The 19,127-nt window shown below is 44.4% G+C and overlaps 1 protein-coding gene across 1 annotated transcript in view; it reads left to right on the forward strand.

The window, feature by feature from the left end:
• LOC119951943 (kelch-like protein 4) overlaps window positions 1–19,127 on the forward strand; it is a 195,854-nt gene that overhangs the window by 172,049 nt on the left and 4,678 nt on the right. Inside the window, exons 8-10 of the mRNA XM_038775338.1 lie at window positions 982–1,144; window positions 6,440–6,652; window positions 9,877–10,048. Coding sequence (XP_038631266.1) covers window positions 982–1,144; window positions 6,440–6,652; window positions 9,877–10,048 — 548 coding nt within the window. The remainder of the gene's footprint in view (window positions 1–981; window positions 1,145–6,439; window positions 6,653–9,876; window positions 10,049–19,127) is intronic.

Here is a 19,127-nt window from a genome sequence, read left to right on the forward strand (position 1 = left end):
ACCTCCCTGGAGCAGATTTTGGGTGTATCAGGGCCCTTTAAAGCAAGGTGGGTCTGCCAAGTCAGACAATTTCCTGACTCGAACGACCTGCCTTGGTAGCAAAAATATAACCCAAGATCTTTCCAGGAAGCTTTGTTTGAAGTCAGCAGATAGCAGCAAGTGCAAAATTCAGCCCAAAGTAATGTGTTGTGGGTTTGTGCTTCATGAAGTTTGATTTTATATGGATTTATTCATATTTTGTGCTTTGGGATTTGCATTCACAATGTTACCTTTAGTTAAGGAATTTTCCTTGGTTATGAAACTGACTCTTTTTTCAACTGTAAGAGCCGCAAGGTTTTGCTGCAGCTTTATAAAACCCTAATTAGACCACACTTGGAATATTGTGTCCAGTTCTGGTCGCCTTATTATCGGAAGGATGTGGATGCTTTGGAGAGGGTACAGAGGAGATTTACCAGGATGCTGTCTGGATTGGAGGGCATGCCTTATGAAGAAAAATTGAGGGAGCTAGGGCTTTTCTCACTGGATCGAAGAGTGAAGAGAGGTGACTTGATTGAGGTGTACAAGGTGATTAGAAGCATGAATAAAGTGGATAGCCAGAGACTTTTCACCAGGGCGGAAATGGCTGTCACGAGAGGACATAGCTTTAAGGTAATTGGAGGAAGGTATAGGGGAAATGTCAGAGGTAGGTTCTTTACACAGAGAATGGTGGGTACATGGAATACACTGCCAGCAGAGGTGGTGGAGTCTGAGTCATTAGGGACATTTAAGCGACTCTTGGACAGCAGTAAATTGAAGGCGTGTAGGTTAGGTTGTCCTTAGATTAAGATAAATGATCGGTACAACATCGTCGGCCGAAGGGCCTGTACTGTGCTGTATTGTTCTATGTTTTATGTTCTATATTTAGCACTTACAACTACCGTGTTAAATATTAGTTGCTCTCATGTTCTAACACAGACATGGTCAAACCCACTTTTATTTCAGGAGTAGCAGTACTTGAAGGACCAATGTATGCAGTTGGTGGGCACGATGGATGGAGTTACCTTAACACAGTGGAACGATGGGATCCACAAGCTCGTCAATGGAACTATGTTGCTAGTATGTCAACTCCAAGAAGCACGGTAGGAGTTGCAGCACTAAATGGCAAGTAAGTAGCTGCATTGCAAATCGGCTGTGTTAAATATTTGCACTGACTCAAAAATGAACTGAGGTATAACTTTTCAATAATATAAGTCACCAAATGTACTTAATGCTAAATGATTGAATAGCCTAACATTTGTGGTCAGAGGTAGCATGACAGCACTGACTGCTGACCTTGAAGAAAAGTACTTACAAAGGCCGAGCAATCTGTTTACCCGATACTAGTTTGAATTCAGTGTCAGGTCTTAGGGCAGCAGTGATGGGCGGAGTTCTACTAAGTTCCGTGTTGGGTAAGGGACAGGAGGGTTTCCCACTGCAGAGGCCAATGGGAAACCATGCCATATCTTCTGGCTTCGACCTCAATAATCATGCATTCGGGGGTTTTGGGACATCTTCTGTGGCAGGGCAGTCTTGATGGAGCGCGTACCACTGACATACCTGGGTGCCATATTGAAAAGACGCCCAACATCACTGACCCACTATCGAAGAATGAAGATGAACCTCAAGGAACACTCTTGAGGCCGGAAGATGGACCTTGTCAAAGACACTATAGCTGGACCAAGCCTAACACTAAAACTCTTAACACCAAGAGTTATGACCACATCCTATCATAATATCAGAGAATAAAAGATTTCCCCTCTGGTCTAGATTTATTAAAGTAATGCATGGTTTGTTTAACATGAAGTATCATCCTGAGTTCACACTGCTTTAGCCATCCCTTCAAACTAGTTTACAAAGAAACACCTAATCGTATTTTGCCCATTAAGAGACCTTCAGCTCAACTCAATAGAGCTTGGTCATAAAACAATAAAACAAGTTTCTTTCTTCACAACAGCTGCCTTTCCTGTTTCCCCAACTATCTTGACTATTAATTGCCCAGCAACGAGTCAAAACTGAAACACTTAATTTTAAACTGTGGCTGCAGAATAAAATTCATAGATTTTATAGATTCTAAAAATTAGTAGAATTCCCAATATCGTACAATATTGGACCTACCGCTGAATTCTCTCCAGCTCCACCTGCCATTGATCCTGCAGGCAGGGGCATGGTAGAATTCCACCTGATGTGTTGTGATATGATGACATGCCTCTTTAATGGAGTGTATCCGAAACTTCTATCAATCACTACTACTACTAACATTGGATATGGTATGTTAGTCACATGACTTGTCAGTCTGCAAGTAGAAGTGGTAGAGATTACATGTACTATACCCTGCTAGCGAATACTATCTGAATTTAGTCTTCTCTTCAAATGAAGAATCCACGGATCCCTGTGTATGATTTGAACATTTAAATGGAAAAAAATATGCATGGAGGCATTCTCTCAGAAAGCAAACCAGGAAGTAAAAATGCATCCACTATCCTTCATTTTCTATACATTATGCAGAGATCAAAAGAAAGATTGGGGCAGAGAAATTAAAAGATGCAATATCATAAATAGACTAAATATTTTTTACACTATGGCAGCTTTATTATGGAGGAAACATTTGACATGTGATAAATATATAATCAGCTTTCCAGAGTCAGAGGGTGGGATTCTCCCCTACCCGGCGGGGCGGGGGGTCCCGGCAGGACGGAGTGGCGTGAACCACTCCGGTGTCGGACCGCCCCAAAGGTACGGAATCCTCCGCACCTTCAGGGGCTAGGCCCGCCCAGAGTGGTTGGCGCCCCGCTGGCCGGCGGGATAGAGGCTTGGCATGCTGGCGTCATCCCCTCGCATGCGCGGGAGGGTTCGTCTCTGCATTGGCCATCGCGGAGGACCACAGCGGCCAATGCAGGACTATAGAGTGCCCCCATGGCACAGGCCCGCCCGCGGATCGGTGGGCCCCGACCACGGGCCAGGCCACCGTGGGGGCACCTCCCGGAGCAAGATCCCCCCGCAACCCTCCAGGAACCCCGGAGCCCGCCCGCGCCGCCAAACCCGCCAGATCGAGACCTACTCTGATTTATGCCGGCGGGACCGGCTACAGACGGGTGGGACTTCGATGCATCGCGAGCCGGAGAATTCGAGCATTGAGTCGCGCCGGACCCTGCCATTCCCCGATGCGGGCGGCGGGACTCACGCCGGGCCGCTTTTTGGGGGGCGGGAGAATTGGGAGGACGGCGGGGGCAGGAATCATGCCGTCCCCCGCGATTCCTCCACCCGGCAGGGGGTCGGAGAATCCCGCCCAGAGTGTTTGTTCAGCAGTAGCCATGACTTAGAACACGAGTAAAAAAATCCAGTTACTTAGGAGAGTATCACATTTTCAGTGGGTGTAATAGCAATACTGCAACATGGAAGGGCATGATCTCATCAGCTCATTGATTACTAAACACTACAACGCAATGTATGGAGGAGCAGGAAGTGACAAAGCAACTGCGAGATTTTCACATTTAACTATGCTTGTGCAGATGAGAAGTTGCTATCAGTTTCACAGAGTAATGGCCATGAACACTAACAGTTTTGTCATTATTGAAACCTTGAAATCTGGGCCTTTTGTTTTGCAACAGAAAACTGAAACGTGGTCCCCACCTTCCGACTTAAGAACAAATTGAAAAAGCATTGGTAATCTGAAACAAAGAAGTAAACAGCAAGTCAGTCAGCAGTTGTCGAGCTACATTAATGTTGTGTGTCCAGATCCTTTCTTGGGCACAAAAGTTAAACAGGCCCCAGTATAGAATTGAACAACTCAAAATGGTGAGGGATGGGAAATAGATGTAATGTTTGGGGGCAATTCTCCAAAATGGAGACCAATTTGATGTAGTGAGCTGCAGGGATGTTCGGATTACATCACAATCATCAGTGTAACAAAGGAAGAGGCCAGGAAAGAGACCACAATAAAGCTGCAACAAAGAATGTTCCACAACTCCAACAAAAAAGAGAGCCATAGCAGGGGAGGGGGCTACTTTGTTTTCTGCCCAGTAATTGGATGTTCCAGTTCAAAAAAAGGGCACAGAGCCATTTCTGAACAACTCTGACTCACGTTTCAATGAAATGTTATTTTTCCCTTCGGGCACTGGAGAGGGTAAAACACAAAATTGCTCTACTGGCCTGAGGCTTTATTTGTTTATTGGTCGAGTATATTTTTAGTTTCCCGCACAGGTTCGCACAGCTCTCCTCCATTTATACAATATTCATCTTTTCAAATATTGGCACACGGAATATCTTTTTGGACATACGTTAGGAATTCATTGTGGGTTCTGCATTCAAATAACATCTGTCTCAGGCATCCCAGCTTATTCAGTGAGCAGCTGAACCAGACAAATGAGGAAAAAAGGTCTTGGGTTCAGTCCCTGATCTGTCTTTCATGAACTGATCCCAGCCCAAGTGTCAAATGCACTGGCCCCTGCTCCCCCCCCCACCCCCGCTGCTTGGTTGAGTCCGGTCTGCCTATTACAACCAGACCAAGGAACACATTGGGCGCAATTTAACGGAAATCTTTCTATGTGTCATTTGTGGCAAGTTCCCCACTGCTACCTAATGGTGCTTAGTCACTTTTTTGAGTTTTTCACTGATTTAGCCCACACCGAGAATGTTTTTCATCACTGGGTGCTGAAGAGGTCGGGCCACCATTTTGAAAGTGCACTCTTATCTCTAAGTGAGCTTGTGGGTCCCCCACACCCCCAACCATGGGCAATGCCATCCCCCCCCCCCCCACACACACATGGGAATTACCCCACACCCCACTAAGGGGTTGCTGGGGCTCCCCCCTTCAGGCCCCATCCACACCGCCTTACAGACCCCTCCTTTACAGAACTGCCATCCATCAACCCCCAAACTCTCTGAGGTAGCTTCCTACCTGCATTGCAACCCCTCATCCTTTATAGCCCTCTCGAGCCCTGACCCTTGGCAGTGCCAAGGTGCCCCCGTTCCAAGGGGAGGGCAAGGCAGTCATCCTACACTATCTCTGGTCACCCAAGGCTCTGATGTGCTGGCAGACACCCTAAGTGCCATTCTGCCTGGTCCACATTTGTGTTGACCAGTATTGAATGCTGCCCAGCAGTGGTGTCCCTGGGGAGGCGTATAGATCCCGGGAGGCCGGTAGATACCAGGTAAGTAGGCCTTAAATATGTTTAAGGTCTACTTACGCGAGCACAACCTGGTCCCACCTATTGTGGGCGGGTTACTGACTCTGACGCCTCACGGGACTTGGGTAGATCCCACGAGGCATTGTGGGATCAGCCACATTGTGCTCCCATTGGGGCGTGACATGGCCAGTAGATAGCGCCCATAATTTTATTTGATCATCCAATCATTGGGATGGACAAATGAAAGATATGGCACTGGACTGGTGTTGAAACTAAAACACAATGCTTAATTGTATGGTAGCAGAACGCCTTTTTGAACTGATGGAAAATACCACTTGCATAATCATTGCATAGTAGCAGTTTGAACTGACTTGCTTATTCTTTGTGTTAAGCAACAGGTTATGTCCAAGGCTTCCGGATTTCTTGGCTATAACTATAAGAAATACAGGCTGGGTAATCCAGAAGTGAATTGATGATTATTTACATCATTTGTCAATCCATCATTGACAGCCATTCTATCTCAAATTCCATCAGGATTAATCACTTTAAATTAAGCAAACAACTTTAATAATGTATTAATGTTCCACATAGTCTGACCTTTAATCTTGTCCATTGTTCTTTGGGGAAAGAACAGAATGAACAGCAGTTAACAATGTATAAACATCAATTGGAATTTAATTACTGCTAATTAGAACCTTCCTCCCTGTAGCATTGTGAGAGACAGTAAAATTATATTGATTTAAGCCATTCTGAAAACGAATGAATCCCCACAAAATCATGACATCGCTTGCAAAAGCCCGATCCATTTAATGAAACAGTTTGTAAACCTCATTTCAAAAATCTCTTTCCCACTGTCCTTTAGAGAAACAATTACTAAAAGTGGCAGAGGGTCTGCTCGGCTGAAGTGATATGGACTGACACTGAACTTGCCTCTAGTTTTTCACGTGAATCAAATTCTCTCTGACTTGCATTGACCTCCTGCCTCATCCCCTCCCTTCTCAAATGTTCCCCTATCCACTCCCAAATTGCTGACAATTGCTTTCAGCTGGGATTGACTAACTCAGCACAGACTGAAATTTAGAGCTATGACCATCCTTGTAGGAATTAATATACGTTTTAAAAACACAAAACACAGGAAAACAAATTCTATCCTTTTCCCCCCCTAAATTTCCGCAACTTGATCCTAATCTTCTTTGATTCCACTAGATAATATCGGGGTCTAACCACATTCTTGAGGGTCTTAATTTATTTTGTTTCTATTGCGAATTCCAAAATATGAACATTATGTCTTTCAGGCTGTATGCAGTAGGTGGGCGAGATGGCAGCTCCTGCCTACGATCAATGGAGTGTTTCGATCCTCACACTAATAAATGGAGCATGTGTGCGCCCATGTCCAAGAGAAGAGGAGGGGTAGGAGTTGCCACGTGCAATGGTTTTCTTTATGCAGTGGGAGGACATGATGCCCCTGCTTCGAACCACTGCTCCAGGCTGTCAGACTGTGTCGAACGGTAAGAATGCTCAAGTTTCTTGGTCCTTTCAACTAACTCCCTTCCTTGCCTGTAGGCCTTTGATGGATGCGATAGGCCGTGATTCTTATGAAGAGGAATTGTAGCCCAACCCAGGTAGTTATTCAAAATCATTTACACTATGACAATATGTACAGTGGATTACTTTGTTGGCACGTCACCCTTGAGTGCTGCTAGTCTGCTATACATAACTGCTAACATTATAGTCTACATCACTCTTTAGATAACCTGTTCGATTAACCCATCACATTACAGTAGGCAGAGTCATACTCGGGGAATGGTTCCTTAGTTCCATTGAACAATCTCAAGAATTGAGAAATCAGATGCTCATGGCATAAATGGAATGTTCCTAAAATATACAATGTTAAAAAGAGAACTATGACATTTGTATTGTCCTTCAGACATGAAAGAGATCATCCATTGTTTAAGTCAAACTTTACTTTCTACTCATTTAAAAGTAGGGACTTTGCTGGACAGGTCACGTAATTAGGAATTTGGTTACAGTTCTGGAAACTTCCAACAGTAAATATAGGACAAAGCTCAGCCCTCACCCTTGTGTAATCTCACACCTATCATTGTGTGGACCCAATACAATTAATTAAACAAGGGAGCAGAAGACTATCTGTCTCCCCAGGCTGGGCTTACAACAAAGAGAGAGCCATCAAAACTTGTTATACCTCTGGTGGTGTGAATAGCCACCATCTATCTCCAAAGGTGAACAATCGATTTTGACCAGAAGCATTGCAATTGATTGGTAAACTGAATCTGACTCATTAACGGATAACACACATGTCCTGAACTCCTTTGTCTATGGGCAGTTTTCATGTCACATTCCTGGACTCCCAATGCAGCCTGCAGTTACCATCCTGCAGTTAACAACACAAAAGCCTGACTCCAAGCTGACAACAAAGCCTGCCTCAAGTCTAACCACCTCAATATCCGGTTCTCTGAAAGGTTTCTGACTGTGTAGTGACTAAGTCTTTGTGAAGCAATCTCATCTTGGTGCATCGTCACCAACTTTTTTTTAAATAAATGTTTTTTATTGGGTTTTTGAACAAAATATATTTACAATTATGTGCACAGGATAAGAGACATATATATATATATATACACACATATATAGAAGAGAACGGCACACCCAAACATACCAAAGAAAAGAAAATAGAAAATAATAAAAAAAATACAATAAAAAATAAAATAGAATAACTGGTAGGGTATTGTGCACCAGCTCAACAGCAGCAACTCTGTACACCTGGCAAAATTATTTACAACACATAAGTGGGCGACTGTTGGTGGGGGGGGGGGGGGGGGGGGGGGAGGGGGGGGGTGGAGACTGGGGGAGGTAAATATACATTTGGGTGCCGGATAAACAATTACAGTGGGTAATACTCGTATGGGTTTGGTGTTGGTGCTGTCGCTTGCTTCTCCTGGATGGTTCTCGGTGCCGTCTCGCGCTGACCTTCGCTTCTAACTTTAAAGGAATTCTGCAACTCTCGCTTTCAGCTGGCTGAACTTGCCTAAAACCTCTCACTCATTCTTATGTGAATGAACTCTCAGTGGCCTCCAGCATTCACATGAATTAATATTCATATCCTTGGTTCTTTTTTTAAAGTTATTTTTTGTTGTAAAACTGTTTTCTTTCCTACCTCCTTCTTGGGTGGTGGTGATGTTGGTGTGTGTATGTGTGTGTGTGTATGTGTATATTGCTGCAAGTTACTTTAAAATTGCTTTCACAGACAGAGGGTTTGGGGAAACACACCCCAGCTTATTTTAAAAATTAAAACACCTTTGTTTTCACACAGAAATTGAGAAAAATAAAGTCGTTCAGTTTGCTTCTCTTCTATGTCTGTAAAATATCGTTTGATAGTTTTGAGCACCTTCTCAGAACAATACCCTGACATTTCATAGAACCTCAAGAATATCAGCAGGGGATAGTGGCCATCCAACTCTGTGAGATGTCTGTGTTAGCTCCCCATTGTAGCTTTCTACTCATAACACCGGTTCCCAGCTCTTTTCCTCTACTTTTAATATTTTTCATATTTCAATGTTTGTCCAATTTATGCTCAAATAGTGTGAAAGAATATGCATTGCCTTGTGTAAAAAAATTATTTCAAACTCATTTCCTGACTCTCCTTACCTTATGAAAAATGTTTTACATTTCTGAACACTTCTAGCAATCAGTGAACACAGCCCTGGTTTTCCATTTATCATTATAACTACATCTTTTTTGTGGTAGATATATCTGCAGCTTATCCTGGCTCCAATATTCTTTTTGTGATGGAGCAGCTAAAACTGCAGACAACTGGGTATGTTTTGCGATGCTCTGTTCCTACTGCAGAATCTTGCTTGGTTGGAGCATGAGTTTGCGAATCAGCAGGTTAGGTTAGCATATGGTTCATGCCATTCTCAATTCTTTGGTGTAGGGATAATCACTCTGTAAACTTTACCCTTACCCATGTACTCCAACTTTAGCCTGACTAGTTTCTTTTGCAGTGTCATCATCACCCCTAGATTTGTATTGAAAGCCCCGTATTTAAAACCTAGAATCCTTATTGTCTTTTCATGGCACTTCTCCAGATCTCCATTTAATTAATTGGAAGTGGAAATTAGTTCTCACAGGCATAATCAGATTATTTCCACTGCTTAGACTTCTGCGAATATGTATTATATTGTATCTCATGCCTGCACATGCATATTTGACAACAATGAACCTTCAAAGGTTTTAAAATGAGAAAACTGAGCAAAATTGCATAATTCGTAAGCCGCTACTCTTACAATCATAAACTTGTACAATGTCGTCCGAAAATGCTACATCTTTCATAGATATGTTGTATATGTTATGAGGGGCAGCGTGGTGGCACAGTGGTTAGTACTGCTGCCTTACAGCGCAAGGAATCTGGATTTAATTCCGGCCATGGATGACTGTGTGGAGTTTGTACATTCTACCCGTGTGTGCGTGGGTTTCTTCTGGGTGCTCCTTTTTCCTCCCACAGTCCAAAGATGTGCAGGTTAGGTGGATTAGCCATGATAAATTGCCTCTTAGATTGTCCCTTAGTGTCCAGAATGTCCAGAGATGTGCAGGTTAGGTGGGTTATGGGGGATACGATGGGCCAAATGGCCTCTCTCTACACTGTAGGGATTCTACGATGTCTATGATACAGATTGGCCAGTTTTGTAAACTAACCTTGCCATTTTTAAATCTGTAGGTACGATCCCAAAACAGACACCTGGACAACTGTGGCACCTTTAAGTGTTCCAAGAGATGCTGTAGGAGTGTGCCTCCTTGGGGACAAGCTGTATGCTGTAGGAGGATACGATGGACAGACTTACCTAAATACTGTAGAATCCTACGATGCACAAAATAATGAATGGACAGAGGTAATATATCATCAGGAACAAAAATAATGTCAAACAGATTTGCAGTTACATTAATCTTGGAAGGTTTTCTCTCAAAAATATGTTATCAGTTGTTACAATCCCCTTAGAGACCAATAAGATTTAGATGAGATGAATTTCCCAAATGACCACCAGAAATTGCTAAAGACAGGATTTCACATTTTAAGATTTTTACTGTAACAAAAAAAACAAAAATGCATGTTATTGGCAATCAGACCGGAGTTAGCAGGTCGTTTTTAAAGGTCTACGTGAGCAAAGGTGGGAAGAAATGACAGGTACCTTATTTGGAGGGTGTCATGCACACATCATAGACAGAATTCCCACACTTCACTCTTTCCCCCACCCAAGATGCCACTTCCCATTTTCTTCTGTGTTGCCTGTCCACCAGAACCTTCCCCCTCAACCCTCCTCTCATCTATCACTGCGTATCAGATCCCTCCCTTTCCTAAAGGGCTTAGCTTCTCGGGGCCTTTTGCCTGCAGCCCTGGCAGTGTCCACTGCTCAGTTCTGGTGCTGCTGTGAGTCATGGAGCTGCCAGCCAATTGGATTGGTCAGCAGCTCCTGAGAGCTGGACTTCCTTTCGAGTGAGGGTGGAGATACCCCTGCTCACCTCTTTAGCCTGCCTGCAGCGTGCTATGGCTGCGTGGTGGTCTGGCACAGAGCGAGTCAGCTTCTGACCAACCTTAAATCCATGAAATGCAGCTCTATGGACCTGTTTCAGGCCTGCTCTTTATTTATGGACAAGATTATACATGATCAGCAAGAACAATGTGGAGGAAACTTGCTGCATGTCGTGAAGTCATTGAAAGTGTGAGCCTTTGCATAATCTAGACATAACATTCTCCATTTGGGAGACTGCTCACCCCCGGAGCTGTATTTCATCTGATTTGCACTCCAGCCTGCAGCATAAATCAGGAAGCGATTCCCAATCCTTTGCCATGCAAATTTATGCATGCCGAGAATTGCAAATGATTCCCGAGGGAATCCCACTACCGGGCTTCCATTTTGATCAGGCGGCCTGAGAGCGAGGCCCATGGCTGGCCACCCACTCCACATCGCAAATCAGCCCCCTCCCCTGCAGCGCAATTCAGCCCCAGATATTCTGGGTCCTTCCCTTGCCCCCCACCCCCCCCCCCCCCCCCCCCGCATGGGGGTGGCTTGACCTTCCCCCCCACCCCCAGCCCCTAGAGCCTCCTAAATAAAGAGACCCCTCAGAAATCCTATAAATAAAGAGACCCCAAGATACCCCCGAGAAAAGAAACCCCTGTCAGGAAGCTCTTCAGAAGAGAGACCCCTGTCTGAAAGGTAGAGCGAAGTCCAGACAAAGTCCGGACAAATTGAAAACAATTGCTACTTTAACACTCACCTGGGCAATATGCTTGCTGGCTCAGACACAGGAAACAACACCTGCCAATTCCTGGAAAGAGAAAACCAATCAGCTGGGTTTAAACTCCCTCAGATCTTTGATCTGCAAGACATTCATTCATTTTTATTTGATACTGATTTTACTGGGCTGTGATTGACAACTTCCACACAGCCCAGCTGTCAGCATTATTCCATTTATCTCTCTTCACGGTTGAGTATCTTTGAAGTGCTGCAACCACAATGTTCATAAACATCAAGCTCTGATTGACAGCGCCTGGACCACTTCAAACATAATTACGTGCTTTCCAATCACCTACCTACATGCCAGAGTTATTTTGAAGTGGTCAGCTAGAAATTGACAGCACTTAACTCTGTTTGAAGACCAACCAGACCATGAGTTCACTATCCCAATGTTCACTATCCCACATCCGATTCCTTACCGCAGTTCACAGAGACAGAACCGCCCCCCCCCCCCCCCCCCCCCCACCTCCCCCAACCTTCTCTTACTGCATACTGGCAAACTTTAATTTTCTCTAATCTGATACTTCTATTTAAGCACCTTTCTCCCCTCCTAATCCATTACAATCTACTACCTTTCTTCTACCCCCTTTTCCATTGTCATACTGGATGCTCTTCTCTGATTTTCAATTCAAGCTGGTACTCTTTACTCCTCCAATTCTCTTAGCTTTGTTCAGGTCTCCTCACTACCTTTTCCTCCTCAATCATTTTCAGTTAATCAATGCACTCTACTTCATCCCGAACCTAAAATACTGCACCCACCTTCTCCCCTCTTCCTCTTAATGTGCCTGTTCCAGCTTTTAGCCCCTTCTCTGTTCTCACTATTTCCATAAGACTGGTTCAATATAGGAGGCCATTTAGCCCATCTTTGGAGTGTCTGTTTTTTGATAGTGCTACCAGTTAATTCCACTCTCCCTCTTTTTTTCCTGCAGCCCTGTGATTTTCCTTCCCCTTCCAATTCCCTTTCTAAAGCTACTATTGAATCTCTTTCCACCATCCTTTCAGGCAGTGCACTCAAAGTCACAAAAAAACATTATGCCTCTAGTTATGTGAATACATTTAAGGTGTTTGTCAATCTGTTTGCAACTACAAACTGTATCTTCTTATTTACTCATATCAATACCATTCATAATTTTGAAAACCTCTCTGAAACCTTCTTTGTTCTAAGAATGACCCCAGCTTCTCCAGTCTCTCCACAGAACTGACGTCCTTCATCCCTGATACCATTCCAGTAAATCTCTTCTGCATCCCTCCTTAGTCTCTGGCATCCTTCCTAAAGTGTGGTGTCCAGAAATGGACAAAATTCTCCAAATGAAGTCTAATCACTGTTTCATAAAGGTTTAGCATAACATTTTTGCTTTTGTATTATATTCCTCTATTACAAAAGAGAATGATCTCATATCTCTTTGAAAGAGCCTCTTCAACTCATTCTGCAACCTTCAAAGCATACACCTCTCTGTGTCTGCACCTCATTTAAAATTGTGCCATTTAATTCATCTTGTCCATCTTCGTTCTTAAAATGTATCCTTTTGCTGTGTTCATTGAATCTGCCATGCATCTGCCCATTTTGCCAATCTATGACCTTCTGAAGTCTATTATTATCTAGTTCATTGTTTACTACATTCCTGTGTTTCTTGATCTTCGGTGACCTTTGAAATTATGCCATTATTATGTAGAAAAAAGAGCAGAGTCCCTGAGGACACCACTGTATATTTTTCTGTAGAATAAAAAAAGGAAATATCACCACCAAACGTTCTTTTCCTTGGCCACTTTTATATCCACGCTGTCACTTCTCTATTAATCTCATGGGCTTTAATTTTGCTAGCAAAGTTATTATTTGGAATTTTGTCAAAAATCTTTTCCTAGTCCATACATACACACAACATGAACCTTACTGCCCTCATCAACCCTGCCCATTACTTGGTCATGGAACTCAATCAAATTAGTCACCCTGAATTTGCTTTGAACAAATCCATGCTTACTTTCATTTCTTAGCCTATACATTTTCCAAGTGCCAATTTTGCGATGTCCAAAGTTTCCCCACCCTGACATTGCCAGGTTTACTCCTCTCTCCCTTTTTTAAAACCAGGGTGTGATATTTGCAATCCTCTTGTTCTCTGGCAACACATACGTATCCAAGAAGGATTGGAATGTTTTGTGGTCAGACTTTCTGCAATTTCCAACCTCACTTCCCTCAGTAACCTAAATTGATCCCTTTGGGATCAAGTGACTTTTCTACTTTTAATCTTTTAAAGGTCCCCTTTATTTATATCTCATTTACTGCTCCCCTTTACCACTACATCGGCAGCATTCTCTTACCTCTTGAAGACTGACACAAAGTACACACTTAGTAGCTAGACATATCCATTGCCTTCACAGGAAGACCCGTCCTTTCATCTGACTACCCTTTAACTATTTATATGTCTATAAAAGACCTTTGAGTTTCCTTTTATGGCAGTCACTTCCAGTTTTTTTTGCCCACTATTATATGAGACATCTTCTGCATATTCTACTTTGGCTTGGTTCTTTCTACGACATTGTGAATCTTACAATTATCCTTTTTCTAACTCATTTAATTTCCAAATCTTTAGTCATCTAGGAGCTTTATTACTTTGGGTACCCTCCCTTGCCCCACCTTGGAATGTATCTAATGTTTCTGAAGGCCTCCCATCATTAAATCCAGCCCAGATGGATTGGAATCCAAAAAATGTATTCTATGATTCAATTTTGCCTAAATGTTTCTTAATCCATCTGGGCTAGATCCCCTTTTAACTCACTGAAGTTATCCCTCTTCAATTTAAATATTTTTACGCTTGATTTTACCTGATCATTTTTCATAAGTGTTTGAAATTTTATGATGTTACGATTGTTTCCCAAACACTCTCTCACTGAAACCTACTCCACTTGCTCAATGTCATTCCCCAGAACTAGATCTAGCATTGCTTCTTTTCATGTTGGTCTCAAAATACACTGATAAGAAAGCTCTTGATTTCCCTTCATTTTCCCTTACTTGTGCCCTTCATACCCCATTTCCTCTTTTTTTTTGTTTTCTTGTGCCTCTATTTCCAACCACTTACCTCTTCCTTCTCATTTCAACATTGCCAACTTATTATCTCCTATCCTTCATTGTCAACAATGGTTCCCACCATTCCGCTTTCCCTGAAATCTGTTCCCCTTTCACCGTCATTGCCTTTAATTTCTTTCTTTCCTTGATCATTGATTGCCATCTATTCTCCGGACATCCCAGGCACGGCTATCTGAGTCCTGCCACTAGTTCAAGTAATTTTGACTAAAAATAGGAAGGAACTTCTCTGCTCATGAGAATTCCCACTTATGTTGTGCTTTTAATCTCTTCCATTATGGGGGCATGGTAGCATAGTTGTTAGCCCTGTTGCCTCACAGTGCCAGGGACTCGGGTTCAATTCTGACCTTAGGTCTGTGTGGCGTCTCCCCAAGTCTGCGTGGATTTCCTCTGGATGCTCCAGTTTCCTACCACAGTTCAAAGATGTGCAGGTTAGGTGGATTGGCCATGTTAAATGGCCCCTTAGTGTCCAAAGAAGTGTCGGTTAAGTTATGGGGTTAAGGGATAGGGATAGGGTGAGGGAGTGGGCTTGGGTGGAGTGCTCTTTAAGGGGGTCAGTACAGACTCGATGGGTCAAATGGCGTCCTTCTGCACTGTAGGGATACTATGAATCTATGATTGTATGGAGTCAAAGAGCAGGAGGAGAATTCCTGAGTGTCCTGGTTCATGCATATTTTTTGGCATTGAATGTTTTGGTTTGCAAGCCTGATTGGGGATTAAGAAGAAGGAAATTGGAAAAATTGGAAAAAGCTTGGGGAAAATAAGTATAAACCACTTAACAGTCATTAAGTTGTAGTTTTGCTCATAATTACAGGAAGGAGGCTGAAAGAACAACAATGACAAGTTCCTTAGGGAATGTTGTTAAAACTTAATTTAGCAAAGTATGTATGACTAAAGTGGTCAGAAACTATTGTTCACAAAGAATACCTGAAATTCCTTCTGACCAGTGAAATAATCTGTCAATTCTCAATGTTTTGATTACTTTAGAATAGCTATTAATCTGTACGGCTTAAATTCATTCTGGGACAGCGCATGCACAACATACATTTCTTTAGTAAAATTCAGTAGAGGGAATTAATACTTTTGTTCGAATTGACCAGGTCTCCATTTTCTGCCCGGGCAAAGGAGATTCTATTCATTAGGCCAGAAGAAACCAATGGTTTCAACTTCCAAAGTGGAAAAATATTGGCAATATTATAGGAGCATAATGGCAATGCTACTGGTTTAGTGATTCAGAGACTTGGGCTAATGATCAGGAGACAAGAGTTCAATTCCCACCATAGCAGCTGGGGAATTTAAATGTAATTAATTGAATAAATCAGCAAGAAATAGTGGGCTGGATTGTACCCGACCCGGCGTGACGGAGGGTCCCGGCATAGGGGAGTGGCGCCAACCACTCAGGGGACGGGCCTCCCCAAAGGTGGGGAATTCTCCCCACCTTTGGGGGCCAGCCCCGCGCCGGTGCGGTTGGCACCAGAAGACTGGCGCAAAAAACCGGCGCCTACGGCAGTGGGGCTGTCCGAAAGGCTTTCGCCGGTCGGCGCATGCGCCGGCAGTGACATCAGCGGCCAGCTGCCGCTGACGTCACCACCGGCGCATGCGCGATGAGGGTTTCTCTTCCGCTTCCGCCATGGCGGAGGCCGTGGTGGCCGCGGAAGGAGAAAGAGTGCACCCAGGGCACTGGCCCGGAGTCTGAGCGGGGGGCCTCGATCGCGGGCCAGGCCACCGTGGGGGCACCCCCCGGGGTTCGATCGCCCCCCCCCCCCAGGACCCTGGGGCCCGCTTGCGCCGCTGATCCCGCCGTTACAGAGGTGGTTCAAACCTCGGCGGCGGGAGAGGCCTCCCAGCGGTGGGACTTCGGCCCATCCGGGCCGGAGAATCACCGCAGGGGCCTCGCCAATCGGAGTGGCGGTATTCCCGCCACTGCCACTTCCCGGGTGGCGAAGAATCTCTGCCATGGCGGGGGCGGGATTTTCGGCGGCCCCAGGCGATTCTCCGACCCTGCTGGGGTCAGAGGGTCAGAGAATCCCCGGGTGGCGGCGTGAAATCCGCCCCGCCGCTCCGACACTGGCTGCCGTATTCTCTGGCGCCGGTTTTCTGGCTGGGGCGGGCTTACGGCGCGCCAGTCGGGGGCCGTTGGCAACGCCCCCCCCCCCCAGCAGTTCTCCGGGCCCCGATGGGCCAAGTGGCCGTCGTTTCCTGGCCAGTCCCGCCAGCGTGAAATGGACGTGGTCCATCATGGCAGGACCTAGCTTGTAGGCTGGCTAGGTAAGTCCTCAGGAGGGCGTGGGGGGATCCGGCCCCGGGGGGCCCCAACGGTGGCCTGGCCCGCGATCGGTGCCCACTGATCTGCGGGCGGGTCTGTGCCGTGGGGGCACTCTTTCCTTCCGTGCTGGCCTCTGTAGGGGTCTGCCATGGCCAGCACAGAGAAGAACCCCCCTGCGCATGCGCAGGAACACGCCGGCGGTTCTGCGCATGCACCAACTTGTGCCGGCCCTTTGGCGCTAGTTGGCATGGCGCTAACCCCCCTGGCGCCAGCCTAGCCCCCTGAAGTGCGGAGGATTCCGCACCTTCTGGTTGGCCCGACGCCGGAGTGGTTCGTGCCACTCTTGGCGCCGGGACATCCGGCCAATTGCGGGAGAATCCCGCCCAATGTGTCCTCCAAGCTGTATGGGTGCATTGGCAACAGAGCAATTGGGAATATATCATTCAGGAAACAAACAGGCTGCGCACAATCAACGCTCCCTTTCTGATGCATGCAAAGGAGCATGTTAATCTTAAAAGGGACTGCACAACGAAGCAAGCCAGCCATGTGCAGCAACAGGAAATATTGATCAGAATTGGTGACTATGAAATTACCAATTGTTGTATAAAATCATTTAGTTTGCTAATGTCCTTCAGGGAAGGAAATCTGTGTCTGAACCTGGTCTGGCCTTTTTGTGACACGACCCACAGCAGCATTTTTAACTCTTAACTGCCCTCTCAACTGTCATAGGAAGCAACATTGCTGTCAAAAAGGTGACTCACCACCCCACAGATAATTAGGAATGGGCAATAATTGCCAGTACTACTCACATCCCATGAATTAATAAAAAAGATATCTCAAATCGTTCACAGAACTATCAGATAAATATTTCCAGTATTTATTACTGGAAACCTCTCAGTTGAATGTAAAATTCTGAAGAACTAATCCTTTTTGCTTGCACTAAAAAGATCAAATACTGTAATATTATGGTACGTTGATCTCTCAGCCAAAATGTGAAGTTTGCAGCTTTTGTTTTTGAGGTATTTAAACCTGTGTGAGGATTGACTTACACACTCAGCTTAAAATCACCAAAAATAATAATTTATTACATGAAAATTCAAATCTGCACAAAGTCATTCATAAACAAATAAACTGGGTGCTTATTTAGAGGGAAATATCCACTGTTAAGTATTAGAAAATAACTATTTCAATTCAGATGGGTTCTGCTGCAAGCATTATCATATTCTTTTTAAAAAGGCATTTACAGGCAGTCTTCGGACTTACGGCACAATTGGTTCCTGAAAACAGTGTTGTAAGTCGAAAAGTCATAAATTGGAAACGTTTTTCCCACAGGAACACTATTATAAATGGAGGATTTGTTCCTGAACCAAGGCGTGATACCCCATTTTGACTGAATAGTGAAAAGTATTTGAGATCTTGCTTTGGTATAATTGCTTTACTTTTGTGTTTTTCCTATGCTATAATTGCACCTACACTTTCAGAAACACTTCCATACTGTATCTGGGAAGTAATTTTCCCTTCCTGCGATTGTGAAAAGTGGAACATGAAGGAACCTTAACTGTTGGTAAAAACTAACTGTTTGCTGGCGTGATGTCATAAATTAAACCAGGATTGGGAAGTTGAAACAGGGAGTCAATTTATAAGCGTTTTAAGTGTAGTTCACCGTAACTCAACCATCATAAAGTCGAGGACTGCTTGTATATTAATTTGGCTCAGTTGGTAGGAGACCAACCTATTGATTCGTAACTGGAATCTAATACCAGAAGTTAAATAATAGAGTAATATTGGTTGTATGATTTTTAGTCTAGATTATTTAGTCCAGAATGATTATTGAGAAGTGGGAATGCTCAAAAAAACAACTGATTTAGTTTATACAACTGAATTATGTACAGCTATCGATGACTAGGATGGATTTTCCCATCCCGCCAAAATTGACACCCGCCATGGGTTCCCCAACAGTTTCTTGGGTAAGGAATGCAAATCGCTATTGAGTTTTTGTTGGGCCCAGAAGATCCCTCTGGCAGCTGATGGCGAGCTGCCTCCGCCACGGGGAAACGCACCACAAGGGGGGGGGGGGCTGGAGACTCCCACCCGCGGTTATGCTGCTGAAGTCAAGAACATGCTCATACCCTTATCACGTGTCTTCCTCCATCTTCATTATGGGGGTTGCTATTTACACAGACACACACATTAACCCTTACAAACCCTAATACTCCAGTATTTAGGGAATGCCCCATTGCATGGCCAGAGATGCACCCATTGGACATCCTTCAGTGGTTTAAGTGGCAGTTAATTACCTCACAGTATTTATCTTAAACTTCTCTAGAAGG

Source organism: Scyliorhinus canicula, chromosome 17 (genome assembly GCF_902713615.1).
Source record: "Scyliorhinus canicula chromosome 17, sScyCan1.1, whole genome shotgun sequence".
Lineage (NCBI taxonomy): Eukaryota > Metazoa > Chordata > Chondrichthyes > Carcharhiniformes > Scyliorhinidae > Scyliorhinus > Scyliorhinus canicula.